The sequence below is a fragment of the Xenopus laevis genome, chromosome 4L (assembly GCF_017654675.1).
Source record: "Xenopus laevis strain J_2021 chromosome 4L, Xenopus_laevis_v10.1, whole genome shotgun sequence".
NCBI classification, from domain to species: domain Eukaryota; kingdom Metazoa; phylum Chordata; class Amphibia; order Anura; family Pipidae; genus Xenopus; species Xenopus laevis.
In genome coordinates this window covers 150223367-150246852 of record NC_054377.1, presented here as the reverse complement: position 1 = coordinate 150246852, position 23486 = coordinate 150223367, and the positions used below count along the sequence as shown (strand labels likewise).

The 23486-nt window shown below is 40.5% G+C and overlaps 1 protein-coding gene across 3 annotated transcripts in view; it reads right to left on the bottom strand.

Annotated features, from left to right (window-relative positions):
• Positions 1 to 23486, bottom strand: part of dnah12.L (dynein, axonemal, heavy chain 12 L homeolog) — a 95077-nt gene that overhangs the window by 12642 nt on the left and 58949 nt on the right. For all 3 annotated transcript variants that reach the window (XM_018240378.2, XM_018240379.2, XM_018240377.2), the window contains 16 exons: positions 22766 to 22897; positions 21922 to 22011; positions 20723 to 20863; positions 18735 to 18976; positions 18105 to 18252; positions 17695 to 17840; positions 16836 to 17050; positions 15154 to 15346; positions 9810 to 10002; positions 8551 to 8723; positions 7562 to 7702; positions 5922 to 6080; positions 3792 to 3936; positions 2500 to 2650; positions 1627 to 1880; positions 972 to 1112 (listed from right to left, as the gene is read on the bottom strand). In XM_018240378.2, the coding sequence (XP_018095867.1) occupies positions 972 to 1112; positions 1627 to 1880; positions 2500 to 2650; positions 3792 to 3936; positions 5922 to 6080; positions 7562 to 7702; positions 8551 to 8723; positions 9810 to 10002; positions 15154 to 15346; positions 16836 to 17050; positions 17695 to 17840; positions 18105 to 18252; positions 18735 to 18976; positions 20723 to 20863; positions 21922 to 22011; positions 22766 to 22897 (2664 nt within the window). The remainder of the gene's footprint in view (positions 1 to 971; positions 1113 to 1626; positions 1881 to 2499; positions 2651 to 3791; positions 3937 to 5921; positions 6081 to 7561; positions 7703 to 8550; positions 8724 to 9809; positions 10003 to 15153; positions 15347 to 16835; positions 17051 to 17694; positions 17841 to 18104; positions 18253 to 18734; positions 18977 to 20722; positions 20864 to 21921; positions 22012 to 22765; positions 22898 to 23486) is intronic.

Below are 23486 nucleotides of genomic sequence, written 5' to 3'. Positions count from 1 at the left end.
GATTTTGGGGTGTCTACCACATCGGTTGGCAGACTTAAAATGGTTGTTCACCTTTAAATTAACATTAAGTAAGTTATCGAATGGCTAATTCTAAGCAACTTTTAAATTAGCCTTCATTATTTATTTTTTACAGTTTTGGAAATATTTGCTTTCTTCTTCTGACTCTTTCCAGCTTTCAAATGGGGGCCACCAACTCCATCTTAAAACAAATGCTCTGTAAGGCTACAAATGTATTGTTATTGCTACTTTTTTATTACTCATATTCATATTATTATATTCTATTCAGGCCTTTCCTATTCATATTCCAGTCTCTTATTCAAATCAATGCATGGTTGCTAGGGGAATTTGAACCCTAGTAACAAGATTGCTGAAATTGCAAACTGGAGAGCAGCTGAATAAAAAGCTAAATAACTCAAAAACCACAAATAATGAAAAATGAAAATCAATTGCAAATTGACTCAGAATATCCCTCTCTACATCACACTAAGGGCAGTGACACACATGGAGATTCAGGGAGATTAGTCGCCCGGCGACAAATCGCCTCTTCTTCGGGCTACTAATCTCCCTTCCCTCCCTGCCTTCCCATTGGCTAGAATCTAAATCACCGGTGGGATGGCACTCGGAGTGATTCGTTTCCCGAAGTTTCCTCATGAGGCAACTTTTGGTGACTTTGGAAAATGAAGTGCTCCGAGTGCCTATCCGCCGGCAACTTAGATTCTAGCCAGCGGGAAGGCAGTTCGGAGAGATTAGTCACACGAAGAAGAGGCTATTTGTCGCCGGGCAACTAAATCTCCCCGAATCTCCATGTGTGTCTCTGCCCTAAAAGGTAATTTAAAGGTTAACAACCCATTTAAGGCAGAATTATAGGCGAGTTGTTTATGGAGATTGTATGTAGACTGGGGCCCCAAATGTAAGGTTAATATGTTCTGTGTATTTCTCTACATGTTCCCCCTGTTTAATAAAGATCTCACCTGCTCTTTGCCTGAACATCCATTAAAGAAGCTGGGGTCTGAGATTGGGTCTGTGAGATATGACTGCAGTAGATTTAACCTGAGTCCTGTGGGGGGTTCATTGGTCATCTTCACCCCATTCTGCAGGATGGTGACGGGGAACTGAAAGAGAACAAGCAAAGCTTTAGTGCTACAGATTATTAGCAGGGATTACAGTGCACACACCAGACCTCATTCACAAAGTCTTGAGCAAAGTGCAAAAATCAGGTGCAGCTCTTTGTACAACTACAATGGAATGAGCCTCATGCTGAATGCAGCAAGGGCCTACACTCAGCAGCCATGCACCAGAGTTGGCAGCAAAGCGCTCTGTGAATGACCCCTAAGGTAAATTCTACACCCCTTAATGCTTTAGCAATATTAAATGACGCCCACCATATTTTATCATTAAATCACATATTACTATCACAGCTTGTGATTTAAGCAACAAGGACTGACAGCACCATATTCACATTAAGATCAGTTCACTTTGCACTTTATAATTAGTAACTGGGCACACGTAGGCAATAACAACAATTTGTAGAACAAGAGTCAATCAATGGGATGCTGGGAGTTGTATCATGATCTGCTTTTATGGATCTTTACTCCTGTACATTATGGGTCAGAGGGAAGCGTTTACCTTTGGAGAAGGATAACTGGTGAGCCAGAGGCGGAAATCCGGGTGGCACATATCACTGCTGAATTCTTCGCAGATCTTTTCAAGTGTTGGCATCCAGGACACAGCAAGATGGCAGTTTTGCAGACAAACCCATGTGCCTGCTACTAATGCCTCTTTAATCATCTTGGTGGCTACTGGCCCTTGTCCTTGCCCCAATGAGATGGCTTGGAACTTGTCTCCTCCCATGCTTTTGTCATTGGCAAATTTAAGCAAACCTTAGAAACAGATTAAGCTTAATCACTGTGATAGAAACTGGTATAGGATGAGATATCTGGCACTGATATTTTATATAATTATAGGGAGCGTGTGACCACATGTTGGACATATAAGAGTTTCACTGCCGGCATGGCTTGGAAAGCTTCAGACATAAGATTGACATATAAATGTTGCTGGAATAAAAGTTTTATTTTACTCTGAACCAGTTCATCCTACTTCCTGGGTACTAGGGATTGTAATTTCCAGCCTACATGTTAGAGGGATAGTCATGAATACTAAATGAACTGCATCAGAAAAACCCTTTCTCCTTAGATGCTTTAAAGTGATCCTATATAATCACTACCCCACCCCTACTGTATAGATATAAATATAATCACCACTGACTCCAGTAATAACATAGATACATCAGGGACACACACCCTATTGATACTGACAATGCTGAACCCCTTATTCTTATGTTGTCACCCCCAGTATTCATGCCAGAATGCCAGTGCCACATCAATGTAGGGTGATAAGTCAGAACAGAAGCAAAAAGGGAGCAGAAAGGCAACTACAGACTTGCAGGCCTCATGTTCAGTCCTTGCAATGTATTGCAGCCTGTGTGGCTAGGTGACTTACTTGCCATCGGATCAGCCCCAGGAGATAACACAAAGATCAGAGGGATTGTAGCACTGGAATCCATGTAACTTTTGGATAAATCAAAGGGCGGTGGTTCCACAAATTTCTTCCCCAGCTTTTCCGTGACAAAATTAGAGATGGAGGGGCTTATCTGCAGAAGGAAAAGGGGCACAGAAATACATAAATACAGATATTACATGATGCCGTTTCTATAAAGTAAATAGGGAGCTGCTGCAGAACTTCTTGGGGAAGCATTGACGGTTTTATTAAACCACACTCACTTACAGAACAGTTGCCCCCCCCACCTAAATGCTCTACAGTGGTGAGGTAGAACAGTTGTACAGGTTACAGGTTTCAGCCAATATACCAACTAGCAGTAAATTGATAGCGGCGCAAGGAACATAGAGGGGGTTATTTACTAAAATTCAAATTTATCTCATGTTTTTACGAGACATATTGTGTAAAAAATAAGAATGTACCAGTGCGTTATACTCATTTAGATAAAGAAGAATTGTGCTTAAAAAAGTAGTGTTTCAGGCTGATTTATTGAATATTTCTTCAAAAACCCTAATAATCCCTCCCTTATCTTTCACTTCCTGAATTCCCAGGCTGTGCACTCAGGTCACTGCACTGTAGGACAGAAACCAATCAGCAGCTAGCAGGACCTGATAGGGAACTGAAGCCTGTCTGTGCTTGTGTGAATGCAGGGCTGTGATTGGCTGTCCCCGCAGAGACCGTTAGGACACGCCCACCTCTCATTTGAAACAGGGACCAGAGAACATTTATAGGGAGCTCTAATAAAGGGGCTATTTTTAAAGATAATACAAATTTTTTAGGCACCATATAAAAGCAACACCATATATTACTTATAATTTTTCATTTATCCTATATGTCTCCTTTAAACCAAGCTCCACCAAATTCCCAATCAAGATTTTATCTTATTTATTAATAAAATAACTGGAAAGAGTCAGGAAAAACCTCGAGCCAAAACCCGAATCGTATGAATTTTTCAGATTTGACGCCTGAATGGTTTGATCTTTTTGGGTTATCGCCCAGAATTATCGGATGGAACCCAGCGCAGATCACAATATCTTCGAATTGTAAAAGGCAATTGAGTTGGCTGAGATGGCGGATTTTTGGATTCAGACTTTTTGCAGCTTCGGGGTATAATAAATCTTGAGGTTCAATTTTTCTAAAAATGCAACTTTTTCACCAAAAAACATTGATCCAGAAAAAAAAAACCGAGTTTAGTAGTTAACCCCTAAATGTAATCACCAACAGTTGTTTCCTACCTTGTCAGGCCTCAGGCAGCGTAGAATGATCATTTTCTGTAGCTCATTCAGCTGGTTGTTAAAAGGACTGGGTAACGGGGCAGAGTGCGGCTCTTTGCTGTCGTATATTGTGTGCCATTCATTCGCCTTCCCAATGAAGTGCTCCCTGGGACATTAAAAAAGGCTGTTAGATCCTAAAGTTCTAGTGGGGGTCCCTTTTCATTTCCGGGTTACATAGTTACATAGTTAAATTGGGTTGAAAATAGACAAAGTCCATCAAGTTCAACCCCTCCAAATGAAAACCCAGCCCCATACACACACCCCTCCCTACTTTTAATTTAAATTCTATATACCCATATCTATACTAACTATAGAGTTTAGTATCACAATAGCCTTTGTATTATGTCTGTCCAAAAAATCATCCAAGTCCCTCTTATTAACTGAATCAGTATCACAACATCACCCGGCAGTGCATTCCCCAACCTCACTGTCCTGACTGTGAAGATCCCTCTACGTTGCTTCAAATGAAAGTTATTTTCCTCTAGTCTGAAGGGGAGGCCTCTGGTACAGTGATTCTCTTTATGGGTAAAAAGGTCCCCTGCCATTTGTCTATAATGTCCTCTAATGTACTTGTAAAGTCTAATCATGTCCCCTCACAAGCGCCTTTTTTCCAGAGAAAACAACCCCAACCTTGTCAGTCTCCCTCATAATTTAACTCTTCCCTCCCTCTAACCAGTTTAGTTGCACTTAGTCTCTGCACTCTCTCCAGCTCATTTATATCCCTCTTAAGGACTGGAGTCCAAAACTGCCCCATACTCCAGATGAGGCCTCACCAGGGACCTATAAAGAGACACAATTATGTTTTCATCCCTTGAGTTAATGCCCTTTTTTATACAAGAACTTTATTTGCTTTAGTAGCCACAGAATGACACTGCCCAGAATTAGACAACTTGTTATCTACAAAGACCCCAAGATCCTTTTCATTTAGGGTTGGTGAAAAGAGGGTGATGACTTTTGGACCAGTACTCTGTTGTTGCATACTAGCCCCCCAAAAGATGCCTCGTACAAGCTCAGCTCTCCAGGCTGGGTTACATTAGGTTCTTGGTGGCAACCTACCAACCCATATAATAAGGAACAAAATCCTTACACTTCCTGCTATGAGTATTGTCTTTTTTACAAATCGAGTAATCTGGCAATTAATTGCACACTGCTTCAGCCCTCTCTTTTCACCTTTCCACCTGGTTCATTCTGAATCCAAATGTGTGAGAGACCCAGGGGCAAATTCACTAACCTCCGAAAATTCGCCATCGACGGCTTCGCTCACATCGCAACACTTCGCCAGGACAACGCTAATTCACTAAAATGCGAAGTTGCATCCAGGGCACCGAACGATGGCAAATTTTTGCTAGCGTTAATTCGGCAAGCAAAGAGAAGTTACGCTAGCGTTGGCTAATTTGCATACGGCAGGAAGTTAAATTTGAATGGACGTATATGTTGCAGCAAATACATTACATTACACAAGCCCAGGGAACCTTAATAAAAGAAAATAGAGTTGTTATAATGCCCTACACATGTGCCCAGTATATAGTTTATGTGCCATATGTTAGGAAATGTAGGGGGAAGCCAGTACCCTAAAAAAAATTTACGATCTTTTGTAGCCTAGCACCCTGAAAAAGTCGCCAGCATTTTTGGGAAAAATTTTCAACTATTTTTTGAGGAAGTCCTATCTACTCTATTGCACTTCGCCTGGTCTGAGTTAGTGAAGGCAAGTCTGGCGCAAGAGGTAACGTTCAGTAAAATCAGTATCTTAGTGAATTTGCGTAGTTACGTCCATTCGCCAGATCGATAATTCGCCTGGCGTTAGAGTGCGAAGTAGCGCTAGAGTCTATCTCCTTCGCTAGCGAATTTACCCCAGCGCCTGTTAGTAAATCGGCGAAGTACCAAAATGACCAAATTTTCACCAGCTTTAGTCACTTCACCCATTAGTAAATTTGCCCCTTTGTGATAATGAATGCAGTAGCAAAAATGATAAAGTAAAAAATTGTTCATTTAGGACATAGTAGCCTAACGAGTTTCGTACCAAACAGGTACTTAATCATAGGCTCACCTGGTTCTTTCTGCACAACTCTGAATGCAGCAATTCGTATTTACCTTAAGCCTTTAAAAGGTGGCAGATCCCCGGCACGGCAGAGCTCATCCCAGCTTTTCTCTGGCAGCCATGACGGCGCTGGGTTTGGAACGTTGTTTTGTAGACCCACGCCTCCCGTCAGCAGGAACATGAATTCTGGGATTTCAATCTCCTTCTTTGCCCTAAGATTAGAACAGGGTTAAAAAGTGTGCTAACTCTGCGTCTTAAGTATTGTGTGTTTTATACTGCTATGATACATTCATTCCAAATGTGTGAATGTTCTTACATAAACCTCATAGAAACTACTACTTACAGGTCCCTTCTCTGTATGTATCGCATGGTATGAATCAGTGAAGCCAAAACACGCTTTATAAGAGATCAGCAGCAGGCCCGGGCCAAGGTAGTTTGGCACCCTGGGCAAGGGTTTCAATCAGCGCCCCCTCCCCATCCTATATTAGCATTTCCCAAGCGCCGCCATTGCCCATATTAACAGGGGTGCTCCGCCAATGAGGCGAGTTGAGTAACTCGCCTCAGGCTGCAGCGCCAGGTGAGTTTCCAGGGGCGGCAAAAAGCCTCAGACGGCTCTTTAGCAAGAAACAGCGCTGTATATTAATTGCCATCATTGGCCCCCAATGGGCCAGGCCAAAGCGCCACCATATGCCATTGCCCATATTAATTAGCCATCAATAAATTGCCCCCCCAGCTCACAATGGGCCTAACAGGCTATAGACTTGTTTACCCTGTAAATGGCTGCAAATCTGTGTAGCAATATGATTATTCTAATTGGCTGCAGAATCACTTGCAACCTTAAAGGGGAAGTAAAGTGTAAAATAGAATAAGGCTAGAAATGCTGTATTTTGTATACTAAACATAAACATGAACTTACTGCACCACAAGTCTAATCAAACAAATGATTTATGCTTTCAAAGTTGGCTACAGGGGGTCACCATCTTGTAACTTTGTTATACATCTTTGCAAGACCAAGACTGTGCACATGCTCAGTGTGGTCTGGGCTGCTTAGGGATCATCATAAATTATCAAAACAGCACAAGTCAAATAATATCTGCCAAAAGCCGATACAACAAGACTGATTAATAATCAGAATATACAGAATGCACTGGGTCCTGTGTTGTCATGTAATCTAATGTGGATTTTATAGTTTTTGTATTGTTTAATACACACTTTCTCTAACTCTGCAGTGGTTGCAGCAAAATAATCCTCCCAATAGAATTCCAGTTTATCTGTTTAAATCTGGCTCCATGATCTTTGTCCCTGCAGCTGGAGTTGGAAACAGTAAAGGGGATGTAAAGGCAAAAATAAAATCCAATACAAATCTCTACACAGTCGCCGACTGCTCTACAGGGAAAAAAACAAAGCTGCTTGAGTTCTGCATGGCTGGGAAGTAAGGCGGGGGCTCCCCCTGCTGTTCATAAGTATGATTGTTTCCCTGCAGAGCAGTTAGGGACCGTCTGACAATTCCTATCCACAGCAGTAAATTAAGGGAGAATTTCACTGCATACAGTCAGGTTTCTTATAAAAACAGTACACATTTATATTGGAGATAAGTTTCTTTTTCATTAAAGAAAGTAAAAATGGGATTTTATTTTTTTGCCTTGCCATGCCCTTTAAAAATATTGTAATGCTCTGGCTTGTTCTTACTTACACGAGGAGGTTGCAACAAAGCAGGAAGGAGAACAACAGTTTGTCTTTCTCAAACAGTGAGCGGCACACGTTGCAGTACAGGTTGTACGTGAAGTGATCATTCAGGTAACGAAGACGCTTTTCCAAAATCTTTGATTTGTTGCTGAAAGAAGATAAAGGAACTTGTCAGACACTAAAGGCAGATTTATTAAGGGTTGGATTGAAAATTAGAATTTTGTACATTTTGTTATGGTCAAAACTCTCAAATTCGAATTGTCAATTATCCAAACTTTATTCTAATTTTAATTTAATTCAAATTTCGAGATTTATCAAACTCTGGCCCTTTAAAAATTCAAATTCAACTATTTGCCACCTAAAACCTGCCGAGTTCATTTATAAGTCAATGTGAGAGGTCCAGGGACCAATTTGGACATGTTACTAGCCTTCCTGACAACAAAGTTTTGAGTTTTCGAGTTTAGTCAAATTCATTTTGAGTTTTCGAGTCGGTAAAATCCATGCGAGTTTTCGATATTAGATTTTTTAATTAAATAATCCCCCAATCTAATATATTCGAATTTATTAGAGTTAAAAAAACTCACATGAATTCGAAATTCGACCTTTGATAAATGGGCCTCTAAAATGGCCATGAGGTTGGAATGCCTGTGCTCATTAAAAATTAGTCATCCAGACAATGTCAGTTTTGGAAAGAGGAAAATAAACCCATGTCTCTCCAGATGCTGCCAAACACACCAGACCCCAGGATGCTGGGAGTTGCTGGGAGTTGTAGTATAACATTGTGTTTTATAGGATATAAAAACAAATAAAGTAAACATAAATGGAACAGTAGAAGAGGGAATTGCTAATAATAGAAATAGAATCAAGTCTAAAAAACACACCGAAAACAAAAAGCATAAATCCAACAGCCTAGTAACACTAGGGGGAGCTAAAGAGTAACCTTATGTTCGGCATCTATACTTTGTTAGGTAAATTTATTAAAAAATTAGATCTCACCTTTCCTGAATGGAGTTGATATAAAGGTTCACAAACCAGTTGAGGGAATACTGATACATGGGGTCAATGTTGGCCAGATCGGCAATACTGAAGAACAATACAGAGGAGTGTTTGGCAATGGGTCTGTAACCTTCTCTGGACTCAGCAATTTTAATTTCCGTTTTCTCTGCATTCTTAAAAGACACAATAAATAGCATCAGCCAGATTATATTAATGAGAGTAAATGTAATATATGTATAAAACTAATCATATGTATTATATCATGTTGATTCTGCTACATTTAATAAAGATAATAATAGTTCTTCTTACTTGAGCCATTCTTACACTGAAACAATGAAATGTTTTGACTTATCACTTCACAGTTCAGTATAAAAATAAAAACTGGGTGAATGGATAAGCTGTGAAAAATAAAAAATGTTTCTAATATAGTTAGTTAGGCAAAAATGTAATGTATAAAGGCTGGAGTGAGTGGATGTGTAACATAATAGCCAGAACACTACTTCCTGCTTTTCAGCTCTTTAACTCTGAGTTAGTCAGTGACTATAAGGGGGGCCACATGGGACTGTTCAGTAAGTTTGCAATTGATCCTCAGCATTCAGCTCAGATTCAAAAGCAACAGTTATGACTCGTGTTCTTTCCTCAAGTTTTTGATTGGTTACTGCCTGGTAACCAATCAGTGGAAACCAAGAGAGCTGAAAAGCAGGAAGTAGTGTTCTGGCTATTATGTCACACCTCCAGTCACTCCAGCCTTTATACATTACATTTTTGCCCAACTAACTATATTAGAAACATTTTTTATTTTGCACAGCCTATCTATGTATCCAGTTTTTATTTTTTACACTGAACTGTTCCTTTAAAGTCACTGACTAACTCAGAGTTAGAGAGCTGTAAAGCAGGAAGTAGTGTTCTGGCTATTATGTCACACCTCCAGTCACTCCAGACTTTATACATTACATTTTTGCCTAACTAACTATATTAGAAACATTTTTTATTTTGCACAGCCTGTCTAGTTATCCAGTTTTTATTTTTTACACTGAACTGTTCCTTTAAAGTCACTGACTAACTTAGAGTTAGAGAGCTGTAAAGCAGGAAGTAGTGTTCTGGCTATTATGTTACACATCCACTCACTCCAGCCTTTATACATCACATTTTTGGCTAACTAACTATATTAGATACATTTTTATTTACCCAGTTGTTATTTTTACACTGAACTATTCCTTTAAGTATAATTTCACTGTCTCTTGTAACGGCTGCCCTACCTGTTGTTTTTTTGTGATCTCATTGGACATGACCTTGGCCGAGTCTAAAATTTGAATTGCACTTTCGTCTTCCAAAATATTTCCTTCTGATGACTGTAATGTCTCAAGGATCTTGTCCTCAATCTCTTTCAGTTGCTTCTTGTTGGCTGCAGATTGTAATATAAGAGCATTTCTCTCCTCTTCCAGCTCTGGTCTAGAGATAGTGAACATAATGATTTAGAATGTGATAAAAAGATTAGCATTTCTAAACACTAAGCAGGTTAAGCTGGCCATACACATATCATACCAAGTCTAATTAGAGTTTATATAGGGAAGAAGGAAGAACTGAGATGACAGGAGCCATTGAAATTTAATGGGAGCTATAGATGTGTGACATGTCAACATATTAAGGTTTCAATAAAGTTTAGATTGAAAGTAACAAACAAAAGCTGTAAAATCAATGATTATATAAATCGCAATACGTCCACAGTGATTTATTTAGTGACTTGCTTAAAATGCAATATGTAGGCTGCACAAATAGGACATTAAAAGAAAGAATAAGGCAACACCTCAGTCAAATTAAAAATCCAAAAGCAGTTGAAAAAAGCAACATAACAAGACATTTTTCTCGATAAAACGGGAGTAACTTAACTTTTTTCTCAGTACAAGGGATTGAAAGAGTGAGACTAGGTATGAGAGGAGGGGACTTAATAGGCCTCTTAGTGAAAAGGGAGGTTCATTGGATTTTGTACTTATATTTAGAGATGTCGCGAACTGTTCGCCGGCGAACTTGTTCGCGCGAACATCGGGTGTTCGCGCTCGCCGGAAGTTCGCGAACGTCGCGCGACGTTCGCCATTTTGGGTTCGCCATTGTTGGCGCTTTTTTTTGCCCTCTCACCCCAGACCAGCAGGTACATGGCAGCCAATCAGGAAGCTCTCCCCTGGACCACTCCCCTTCCCTATAAAAACCGAAGCCCTGCAGCGTTTTTTCACTCTGCCTGTGTGTGCTGAAGAGATAGTGTAGGGAGAGAGCTGCTGCCTGTTAGTGATTTCAGGGACAGTTGAAAGTTTGCTGGCTAGTAATCGTTTTGATACTGCTCTGTTATTGGAGGGACAGAAGTCTGCAGGGGTTTGAGGGACATTTTAGCTTAGGTAGCTTTGCTGGCTAGTAATCTACCTTCTACTGCAGTGCTCTGTATGTAGCTGCAGTGGGCAGCTGTCCTGCTTCTGATCTCATCTGCTGACTGCTGCAATAACAGTAGTCCTTGTAAGGACTGCTTTTATTTATTTTTTTGTTGTTTTACTACTACTACTACTACTACTACTATAAGAGCCCAGTGCTATTAGTCTAGCAGTGTTGGGGAGTGGGACTGGTGTGCTAATCTGCTGCTCCTAGTAGTTCAGCAGCACCAACTTTAATTTTTTTTTTTTAATATTCATTTTTTTTTTATTTTACTTTTTTTTATTTTACTACCGCTGTAGTAGTGTATAAGTTGACCTTTTAGGCATTATTTGCCCTGTAGGCATTTTTTGCCCAGTGTGTTATTCAACCAAATGCCATCTAGCTGTGTGACCTTGTTCACATTCTGTCTAAATATCCATAATATTACCGTCTCCAGAAAAAACACCGGAGTGACTTTTTTCAAGCAGCCATAATATATTTTACGTAATCCGTATCCATCGCTGTAGTAGTGTATAAGTTGACCTTGTAGGCATTGTTTGCCCAGTTTTTTTGGCCGCAGCCACTGAAGCACAGAAGCCAGAAAAAATATGCCATATAAATGCTGAAAATAGTCATTTTTTGCCATACGTTGACTCAACGTATATGGCAAAAAATTACTATTTTCAGCATTTATATGGCATATTTTTTCTGGCAACTGTGCTTCAGTGGCTGCGACCAAAAAAACTGGGCAAACAATGCCTACAAGGTCAACGTATGGCAAAAAATGACTATTTTCAGCATTTATATGGCATATTTTTTCTGGCAACTGTGCTTCAGTGGCTGCGTCCAAAAAAACTGGGCAAACAATGCCTACAAGGTCAACGTATGGCAGTTGTTTAAAGAGAACAGTAGATTACTAGCCAGCAAAGCTACCTAAGCTAAAATGTCCCTCAAATCCCTGCAGACTTCTGTCCCTCCAATACAGAGCAGTATCAAGCAGATTACTAGCCAGCAAACTTACTATCATCTGTCCCTGAAATCACTAACAGCTCTCCCCCTACACTATCTCTTCCAAGCACACACAGGCAGATTTTTCAGATACATTTTTGCCCTTGATCCCCCTCTGGCATGCCACTGTCCAGGTCGTTGCACCCTTTAAACAACTTTAAAATCATTTTTCTGGCCAGAAATGTCTTTTCTAGATGTTAAAGTTCGCCTTCCCATTGAAGTCTATGGGGTTCGCGAACCGTTCGCGAACCGCTCGCGTTTTTGCGCAAGTTCGCGAATATGTTCGCGAACTTTTTTTCCGACGTTCGCTACATCCCTACTTATATACTCGTTTACCACTTGGTCTTAACTACGAATTCGATAACTTTTGGTAACGCTTTACTTAATGACAAAGCGAGTTTTCATGAGACTATAATTGCAAATACACTACAGCAAAAACCCTCACTAGATTGGAAAGTAATGCAGCTGGGAATAAATATATAGTATAGATTAACCGGAGCATTAATCCTGTTTAATATATATTGCTTAGGGTACTTATTCACAAATATATGTTTTGTATGAATTTTGTATAATAATAGCTATAATCTATGCTGGATATAGGCAGACCAAGAAACAGAACCGTAACAATGTATTTATATAAACCTACTCTGACAACTGAGTTTGTTGTGGCAATTGGTTTTAATAATATAAGGGTGGGGCCATGTTGGGTATAAATTTCCATGATCTGTTGTGTGTCATCAATGCCTATGATTAAGTATCAGAGGGTATGAAACGCGTAAGGCAGAATACCACGGGGTCCGTATGCCTATTTTTTTAATCATTTTATAATAAAGGAATATTTTTTTTTTAAAAGGTTATGTTTTAATAAACATTTCAAAAAAAGAAAAAAATATTGATATATCAATAAACATGTGTACAGTTAAAACATGTGTGACTGGTAGTGGATTATTTGCTTTCAAAGGTTTCAGCTTATATTGAGGTTGAATTAACCTTGGAAGTCATTACGGGTACAATGTAAAACAGATGTATTATCCGGTTGTATTGTAATTTCTTGGTTGCATGCCCGGGCCCATTTCCCACCGAGGACTCCATATCTTTTGAAATTTATCTGCTGTGCCTCTCGCATAATGGGTAAGCTTTATTTTGGGTATCGTTGAATCAACTAGGTTAATCCAGGAGACCTTTGTGGGAGGGGTGGGTCCCATCCAGTGCATAATCACACATTTTTTAACACAGAATAATAATGCTCTAAACCTTAATCTTGCACAGACAGTGGGTACAAGGTGCTCCACTACACCCAGGAGACACACTGTGGGGGAGAGTATATGTGGGAACGCCAGGGTGTTTGCAAACAAAGCCATAACTTGCGACCAGTAGGCGTTTATTACTGGGCAAGTCCAGATCATGTGTAGAAAGTTGGCTTCTGGAGTCCCACATCTGGGGCAGGTATCGTTGTCCTTCTAACCCATTGCCTTTAGTTTTAGTGGGGTGGTGTAGAGCTTGTGGAATACTTTGTATTGTATCAGTCTATCCCTCATTGCTATTATACTTTTATACATAGTTTCTGTGGCCTCATCCCAGTCATCCTGGGTTAGCTCTGGAATGTTTGTTTTCCATCATGTCTGAGCTAGAGTCCTACGCGGGTCCATTTTTTGGGACCCGAACCCGACCCGTACCCGCAACCTGCAATCAGCAACCCGGACCTGCAACCCGGACCTGCAACCCGCATTCTTACTCGATTGGACCCGCTACCCGACCCTACCCGCGAGTACCTTATCCGTAACCCGGACCCACGACCCGCTGACCATCAAGAATCAGAAAGTGCTGTCATTGTAAACCAGAAGTGACATCATCAGAAGTAGACGTGATCAGAAAAAAAGAAGTAAAACAGGAAGTGCTGTCATTGTAAACCGGAAATGATGTCATCGGAAGTAGACGTGACCAGAAGAAAGGAGTGAATTTCGATATTGAGAAGACCCGCGGCCCGACCAGCAACCCGCAAACCGCCGACCCGCGGGTATACCCGCACCTGGAACTTCTAAACGCAACCTGCAGGGTACCGCAGGTTTTTGCGGGTAACCCGCGGGTACCCGACCCGCTGCAGGACTCTAGCCTGAGCTGTATGGAATGGAGGGGGGACACTGGCTAGCAGGTTTCTGTAGAGCCTGGACACCAACTTTACCGGTTGTTCAGCTATGAGGGTCTCCTCAATTGTCATTGTGGCAAGGACTGGAGAAAGTGTACCAAACTGGGCCTTAAATGTGTGCCGAATTTGAAAATATCTAAATAGTGGGAGGTTCTGAGAGGCACATTTGGCTTAAAGCTCAGTATGTGAAGGGAAGGTTTTGCAATAGATCACCCAGGTATGTAATGCCCTGCCTTGGCCAATAGAGGAAGTCCTCCAGGTTTCGGAAGTGAGGTAGGTTGGAGTTGCCCCATAGTGGTAGTAGGGGGTTGAGACGAATAAGTCCTTTCTTAAATATTTTCAACACTTGGGTCCAGGCTCTATGAGGTGTGGAGATGGTGGATGGCAGATTGCCTTCGTCCGAAATTTTTCGATGGGGTAGGTGTTTTAGTCCTTCCAGTGACGCTATTATATTTGCTTGTAGCGCCATATCGGGATTATATGGGTCCGGATGGTACCACCAGTGTAGTTTATACACTTGGGCCGCTACGTAGTACAACTGGAAGTTGGGTAAAGCAAGTCCACCATCCTCCCTCTCCGCTGTCAGTTTCTGCCAGGCAATTCTCGGTACTTTGCGGTTCCATATAAAGGGAAGTATCAATTGGTTGATTTTTTTGAATACTGATTTGGGGATGTAGATAGGGGCATTATGGAGGTGGTATAGAAATTTTGGTAAGTAGATCATCTTGATCAGGTTTATTCTCCCCCACAAAGATAGGGGTAGATTAGCCCAAACCAGTAGATCAGATTCAAGTTTTGAGATTATGAGATCAAGGTTATCTTGTACGTAGTGTGATAGATTTAATAAAGGAATATTATTAACTTAATATAGATGTACACAATAATTATTTGATTTTGGACATACACATATCATCACCGATTTCAAGCCCATCGCTGAATGTCAGCTTAGAGTACACTGATATATATTGCTGGGCCTGGGTTTGATCGCCCAAGTACCATCTGTTTCAGGAGAATTGGAGTAAGAATTATCACTGTGAAGCCATACCGACCTCTCTTTGGCCACAACAATCCCCAGGAGTTGGTCTTCTAAGCCTTCTGGAGTGATCATAAAGTTCAGCAGGGAAACCTTGGTTGCCAGCTCAGGCAGATAATGTGGGTTTCTTAGTTTGGTTGTTATGTAGAATCGGAAATCACTTGAATATTCAATAGTTGACTCTCCAAGCCTGATGCATTCCACACCCCCTGTAAATATACATGATAGATAAGTAGCAAAAGATCAGCATCCCATACATCTAAAGGGATGGGGGGATAGTTCCAGTATTACTTAAAATTAAAAGGTCACGTGGGGATCTGCCATCTATATCTGCGTGTTTCAGGCGCTTGTTGAGTACATGTTCTATAAACATAGTGGCTTCCAACCTGTTCATTTATGTTATGTGTGGAACTAACCTTAACCATAATAACAAGAGAAATGTGAGTGAATATATATGTAAAGCAAGAATGAATTATACTACCATCATCTGCTTCCACAGGGCAGCATTAAACAGAAAGCAAAATAAGATGTTAGCCACAGCAATAAATTACGATATATTCAATATTTATAATAGGGAAATGGAGATGTAGGAAACAGAGGTAACATAAAGTGATGTGCGGAGATTCTGGCGCGATCATTCCCTTCTCTTCTCTTATGTCATTCACCTCTTCCCTTTAACTACCTTTCAATGGTCAGGGGCAACACCTTGTTGTTACTGGATAGGGTGTCCAGCCTCTATAATGTATAATTGGTCTATGGTAAGGGCAGCTGGAAATTCAGGTCAACTAGACTAGAAAGTCCACTGATGTCTGAGCACATAAGAAGACCCTTTAACCCTTAAAGGAACAATAATGACAAAAATTTTTATAAAGTAATGAAAACACAATATACTGTTGTGTTGCACTGGTACAACGGGTGTGTTTGCTTCAGAAAACTGCTGTGTAGCCATGAGGGCAGCCATTCAAAGCTGAAAAGGGAGAAATGTCACAGGATACACAGCAGATAACAGATAAGGTCTATAGTATACAATGGGATTCTTCAGAACTTATCTGTTATCTGCTCTGTGTCCTGTGCATGAATGGCTGCCCCCATGGCTACACAGCAGCTTGTTTATATAAACTATAGTAGTACTTATCTGTTATCTACTGTGTATCCTGTGCTTGAATGGCTGCCCCCATGGCTACACAGCAGCTTGTTTATATAAACTATAGTAGTACTTATCTGTTACCTACTGTGTATCCTCTGCTTGAATGGCTGCCCCCATGGCTACACAGCAGCTTGTTTATATAAACTATAGTAGTACTTATCTGTTATCTACTGTGTATCCTGTGCTTGAATGGCTGCCTCCATGGCTACACAGCAGCTTGTTTATATGAACTATAGTAGAGTTTCGGAAGCAAACACACCAGTTTTGCCAGTGCAGGCAACAGTTCATTATATTGTCTTTCCTTTAAAACACTTTCATTTGTTGGTGTTATAGTTCATTTAAACCATGAATTTTCTCTTATAATAAACCCTCCAGACATGATCGGCTTCCAGAACAGAATTTTGAGTGAATGTGTAAGTGCAGAGGCTCAGACTGAGGAGAGGTGAACCTACAGGACATCAAGAAGCTGATCTATAGGTGGGTTCTGAAAGTGCATATGGATGATATAGGGAAAAGGACACTAGTTAACCACACAGCAGGCAGAATCCTACCTTGTTTAAATGTCTGTTTCAGCAGCAGGGGCTCCAGTGACGGATCCAGGTCTTCTCCCACATTCTCGAGAAGAAGGGGTGTCCCGAATTGAATACAATTTTCCAGTGTGCGCATATAGTCTGAGTCGGTCAGTTTAATCACACTCAGCTGGTTTTCTCTCTCTGAATTCTTGATCCACTTGTTGGCTTGGCTTTGGGGGTCAATCATGAGTGGCCTAAATTATGAGAGGGAAGCTGAATCAGTTTTTGTCTTTTGTTATCCTGATTAAAGACAAGGTCCTTAGCCAGCAAGGAGCTGATGTGAGCGGTGGCTGATAAAGAGCAGTTTAAGGTGCTTTTAAGAAAAAAGGAGCCAGAGCCAACCCCCTAGGGCAGGGACCCCCAACCTTTAGAACCCGTGAGCAACATTCAGAAGTAAAAGGAGTTGGGGAACACTAGCATGAAAAATGTTCCTGGGGTGCCATATAAGGGTTGTGATTGGCCATTTAGTGGCCCCTATGTGGACTGTCAGCCTACATTGAGGCTCTGTTTGGCAGTGCACCTGGTTTTTATGCAACCAAAACTTGCCTCCAAGCCTGGAATTCAAAAATAAGCTCCTGCTTTGAGGTCACTGGGAGCAACATCCAAGGGGTTGGAGAGAAACATGTTACTCATGAGCTACTGGTTGGGGATCACTGCCCTAGGGCATATTTACACTCACAAGGCACATACAGTAGCTAGGTGCAAAAAAGAACTCAGATCTGTGCCAGTCAAAACAACATTCATTAAATACTAGTACCTACATGTTCCTTGGCAGGCAATAATTCCAGGGTCTCCTGGTGTTTTTTTGTGTCATTATCCCTAAGCCTGTGATACATACCAACGCCTTGAATTGCTGACAATAACACCATTGTCGATAGAGAAGTTGTCAGTGGGCAATCCTGCAATGTTCCAGGCGCGGATCTGAATTGGGTCTCCCAGAGTCTTACTCAAAGAAAAATCATCAGAACATGGAATCATTTTGCTCTGAAAGTAACACAAAACAGCACATCAAGTACAATCAATGTGGATCCAGGGTTTTGATCCAGGGTTTATAATACAGCATGTAGCAAAAGTGATGCAGTATCTTAAAAGGTTTTGTCATGGCACAATTACGCCTCTTGGGGATAGAGGTGCCCTTATAGAAAGGATTCTATTTTATTAAATAATTATGCTATAAGGTTCCATTTCATTAAAGAATGATTGTTGGTTGATCCAGCATAAACCCAGATGCTGGAGACAAGCACCCACCTTGCACATCTTGCTCCAGGCCCGTGTACATTCCTGACGGAATGCTGCAGTAAATGCCCCCAGATAAGCGATGACCCCAGCTGATACCAGGACGTCTCCTGTCAGATTGTCATAGGTATTCTGCAGTGAATCTGCTGCACTGGACCATCTGGAATGAGTCAGTTATGGAATATTAAATGGTTGGTGCAGTTACAATATAGACTTTTCTGTACATGCATCCTTATAGTAATAGCATAAACATTACACTTAATATGCACATATTAGACAGAGTATGAAGCTGCTCCATGGATGCATCTCATTGTTATGGCAGTTTATAGGTGGAGGTACAAGTATTTTACCTGCACAGCTGCTAGTTTCTGGTATAGATGGGGTAGGAAGCTATCATATCAGGGATAATAAAGCCTGAGAGTAGTGGCTCTGGATCTGAGGATTCTGATAAATGGCAGAGGGGCTTCTGTAAAATGCCATAGATAGTCACTATTTATTGGCTGGTGTGGGGGCTGTTGGGCCTCGGTGTACTTGCAATGCCAGGGCCTATTTTGAATCCCTGTCTGGAACTACCAGAGAGTAAGAAAGTATTGGCAATCTAGTGGTTTCATCCAGAGCAATCACTTCTTTTCCTGATCTAACCTGGTTTTCTCGCCTCCAAGTCCCCCTATGAGTTTTTCAGCTCTCTCTAGTTTCTTGGCACACAGGTCCACTTGAACCTCCAGTCGAGCTTTCTCTTCTGTTTTCTCACGGAATGTGGCCTCCAGTGCAGCCAAACGATCTTCCACAGCCTTCAGTTCAGCCCTCTTGGTATTGAGCAGTGCCATGGTATTAGCCAGAGACTCCTGCGCTTCTGCAAGGCGGGCTTTTTTGGGTGCTACCACCTATTTGTTGTGGGTAGATGCAGAATTTGTTTTAACAGAATGCATTGTAGACACTTCTCAGAGTAAATCTTATTCTGCATAAATACAAAATAATCTATAAAGTAGTATGTTCAACAGAAACCAAATTACCAAGTAACAGGGACAACAAGGGATAAATAAACTTGAAAAGCATAGTGATACTCTAAAGAACAGAAGGTGCTTACCAAACTATGGGGCTTCTCCCTCTTGGGTTAATTAGGGTGAGATTTGAGGAAAATGCATATTTATTTTCCATCTTGAAGGTCACTTGGGGGGATGCTTGCAACTGCAGCTGAATGATTAACATGTTTTATATATACAGTATATATATATATATATATATATATATATATATATATATATATATATATATATATATATATATATATATATGTAACCTTGTAATAATTTAAAGGGGGTGTTGACCAAAGTTTGGACGACCTCCAAGGGGGCCTTTAAGTAGAAACCAGAACCAGAAAAGTCTGACCTCTATAAATACATATATTGAGAAGATAAGTGGTTAGGCTATCATTTATTTTAAGCTTAAAACAGCAAAGGAACATTGAGGTCTATTCTCTATATAAGATATATGTAGATATACTTTCCTCCCATTTGTAATTAATGTTAAATAGTGAGCACATCTTTTCTTTTTGCTATTATATAGATGCAGTGCCCAGGTCCTTGTTGTAGCTCCCATTGTTCCCAGCTTCAGCTGATCCCTTTGGTGTCCAATAAAAAGGTCCAAAATTTGAGAGTTTTATGCTTGGTAAAGCGATAATATCAGTATAACATATTCTTTAAATACAAAGTGAAATACTTAATGAATCAGATCAAAGTACCTGCTTTGCCCCTGTTTTGTTTAAAGGGATACCATCATGGGAAAACATGTTTTTTTTCAAAACACATCAGTTAATAGTGCTTCTCCAGCAGAATTCTGCACTAAAATCAGTTTTTTAAAAGAGGAAACAGATTTTTTTATATTTAATTTTGAAATCTGACATGAGGCTAGACATATTGTCCATTTCCCAGGTGCCCCAGTCATGTGACATGTGCTCTGTTAAACTTCAGTCACCCTGTACTGCTGTACTGCAAATTGGAGTGATATCACCCCCTCCCTTTCCCTCCCAGCAGCCAAACAACACAACAATGGGAAGGTAACCAGATAACAGCTCCCTTACACAAGATAACAGCTGCCTGGTAGATCTAAGAACAACACTCAATAGTAAAATCCAGGTCCCACGGAGACACATTCAGTTACATTGAGTAGGAGAAACAACAGCCTGCCAGAAAGCAGTTCCATCCTAAAGTGCTGGCTCTTTCTGAAAGCACATGACCAGGCAAAATGACCTGTGATGCACCTACACACCAATATTGACACTAAAATGATATACTTGGTTCAGGAATAAAATTTTATATTGTAGAGTGAACTATTTGCAGTGTAAACAATGTAATTTAAAAATAAAAACTACAACATAAAAATCATGACAGAATCCCTTTAAATACCAGGATATTTTTTTTTGTTTTTTGCACAAATGTCCTTAATATCCCTAATATGGGTTTACAATATTGAAGCAGAAGGCATGATTTCTACAGTATTCTGAGATGCATGAAAGCCAGCACATAACTAGGAATAAAAGAGTAGACGAATGGGCAATCACACCGTAGAACATTAGATTTCTGCTATTGGTTTGCACCACTACTGGCTGGTTTTGTGTGTCCCACCCATACCTTTGCGACTCTGTCATACACCTCCATGGCCAGAATCCATTTACACAATCCCTCAGCAGCAGAGGAGGCTTTGGCTACTTTGGCTGGATCAAAATCAGGGTTAGTGATGTATTCACTGCGGATTTTCTGCATAACAGCAACCTGCGCCAATGTGAAAATAAAGTGTTTTGATAACAGGAACAGTACTAAAGTATATTTCACAACACTGTTCAGGGGATGCTAGGAAATACAACTCAGAGATAACAAGGGGGTTCAAATAGGACATCCCTGTTTTATATCAAGAAAACTCAAGGTCCCAGATGCCACCTCTACCAAGGACGCACCAGATTTATAATGGTCAGCCCAAATTATGAATAGAAGACCCCTGGGCTCCTTTAGCTACCTCAATTCCTTTAAATATAAGATCCCATGAGGTCTGGGCTCCTTTAGCTACCTCAATTCCCTTAAATATAAGATACTAAGAGGCCTAGGCTCCTTTAGCTACCTCAATTTCCTTAAATATAAGATCCCATGAGGTCTGGGCTCCTTTAGCTATCTCAATTCCCTTAAATATAAGATACCACAAGGCCTGAGCTCCTTTACCTACAGCAATTCCCTTAAATATAAGATCCCATGAGGTCTGAGCTCCTTTAGCTACCTAAATTCCCTTAAACATAAGATACCACGAGGCCTGGGCTCCTTTAGCTACCTTAATTCGCTTAAATATAAGATACTACAAGGCCAGAGCTCCTTTACCTACAGCAATTCCCTTGAATATAAGATACAATGAGGCCTGGGATCCTTTAACTTCCTCAATTCCCTTAAATATACGATACTACAAGGCCAGAGCTCCTTTACCTACAGCAATTCCCTTAACTATAAGATCCCATGAGGTCTGGGGTCCTTTAACTTCCTCAATTCCCTTAAATATAAGATCCCATGAGGTCTGGGTTCCTTTAGCTACCTCAATTTCATTAAATATAAGATCCCACGAGGTCTGGGCTCCTTTAGCTACCTCAATTCCCTTAACTTTAAGATACCACAGGGGCCTGAGCTCCTTTAGCTACCTCAATTCCCTTAACTTTAAGATACCACAGGGGCTTGAGAGCAACCTCACCAGCAGGAGAAGAGCATCAAGAGAGTCATGAGATCATTACAGATACCTGGATATTTAAAACATGGGCACAACAGAGCTCTGTACATGGAATGAATAAACTTACTGGGATATTATCTTTGTCATATTCCCTAAGGTCTCTCAGGAAATTCATGTCCCCGAGCAGTTTTTTGCTTGGACCCCAGTAATCCAGAATCTAAAAGAACATGTATTCAGAATGAGTGAACAGGTTATATAAGTTACAACACACAAATATGAAATAGGATATATAGGAGGATATAATATATAGTAGGATATTGTTTGACAAATGACTAATGGCTAAAGAAGGAACATTGCCTGCTAACAGTCCCATTGGCACAGCTGAAGGTTACAGATCTGAGGCAGGTGAAAAGAAAGTATTTCTGTATCCCAATACCCTGTTATTAATGCCAGCCCCAGGGAACATAGAAGTTGTTATGTGGGAACAACACACAGACATTACAGAGCTTGATCTATTTCTCTCATTCCTACCAGTTTATCTGCTATAAAATTATAATTAATGATCAAAGCAACTCCTCCCATAATTCCACCACCCTCCCACTGCCTTTTTCACTGGCCTGTACATTTTTATATATGACAAATATGGTTTTGGCCAAAATGGTGCATCTAAACATGGTTATTCAGCATGTGGTTCTGTTTCTTCCAACCTTTTACTGTGATGCTACTGACCTGGTTTGTAGTTTCACCCATGCCTATGCTACCATTGTCTCAGGCTCTGTAATTACAACTTGTCTTGTCCCACAGCCCTCCTATTGCGTTATATTTATACATATTAATGCAGGAGTACCCAAACTGTTAGGTTTACCCCCAGGGTGGAGAGACAGTATTTTGGGGGGCCCAGTCTGACAGCCAGTTAGAGTGAAATTTATACAATGACTATTCCCTGAGATCAACAACATAAACTGTGTTACCTTCTGTCCTGTTCCTGCAGGATCATTTATCTTCTCTGGTTTAATTTCTTTCATAACACAAACAGCTGACATAACAAGCTTCACTCCCGATGGAGGGTTCTTCATGGATTTTACAATGGTTACATCAGAAGGCTAGAAAAACACATGTTGATTAGCAGTTATCCTTAGATACAGGCACCGTACAGAAGTAAAATGTTAAAATGGTTCTACGAAAACAACAAATTAGAAACGATTCGCAATTTAAATATATTAAAAAATAATCCACACAGTAGCATATTGGAGGGATGTTTTTCAGACGATTGGAAAGGTATTTAATAAATCTATTTCTCCTGAGGTCACTATGGCGCTTTTAGCCCGACCAACTAAAGAACTTACTAAACAACAAAATGCTTTAATGGGTCAAATTTTAGCAGTAGCCAGAATCAACTTGGCAAAGAATTGGCTCCAAAAAACTATAGACACTCAAGGTATGGTAGAAAGAATTAGCCGGACACAGAATCTGTTATATTTGACGGCTTTATTAGCAGACACAGTGGAGAAACATACACAAATATGGGATCTGTGGAACATGTTCCTGCATTCGTGAGAAATCTGTACAAATAATGTATTTGGTGCCAAATGTGATGAATGAATACTGGTAAGAACAACTTAGGGTTATTGAAATCCTATACTAACCTTCCCGATCCTTCAAGAATATTATACTAAATGTAATGTATACGTT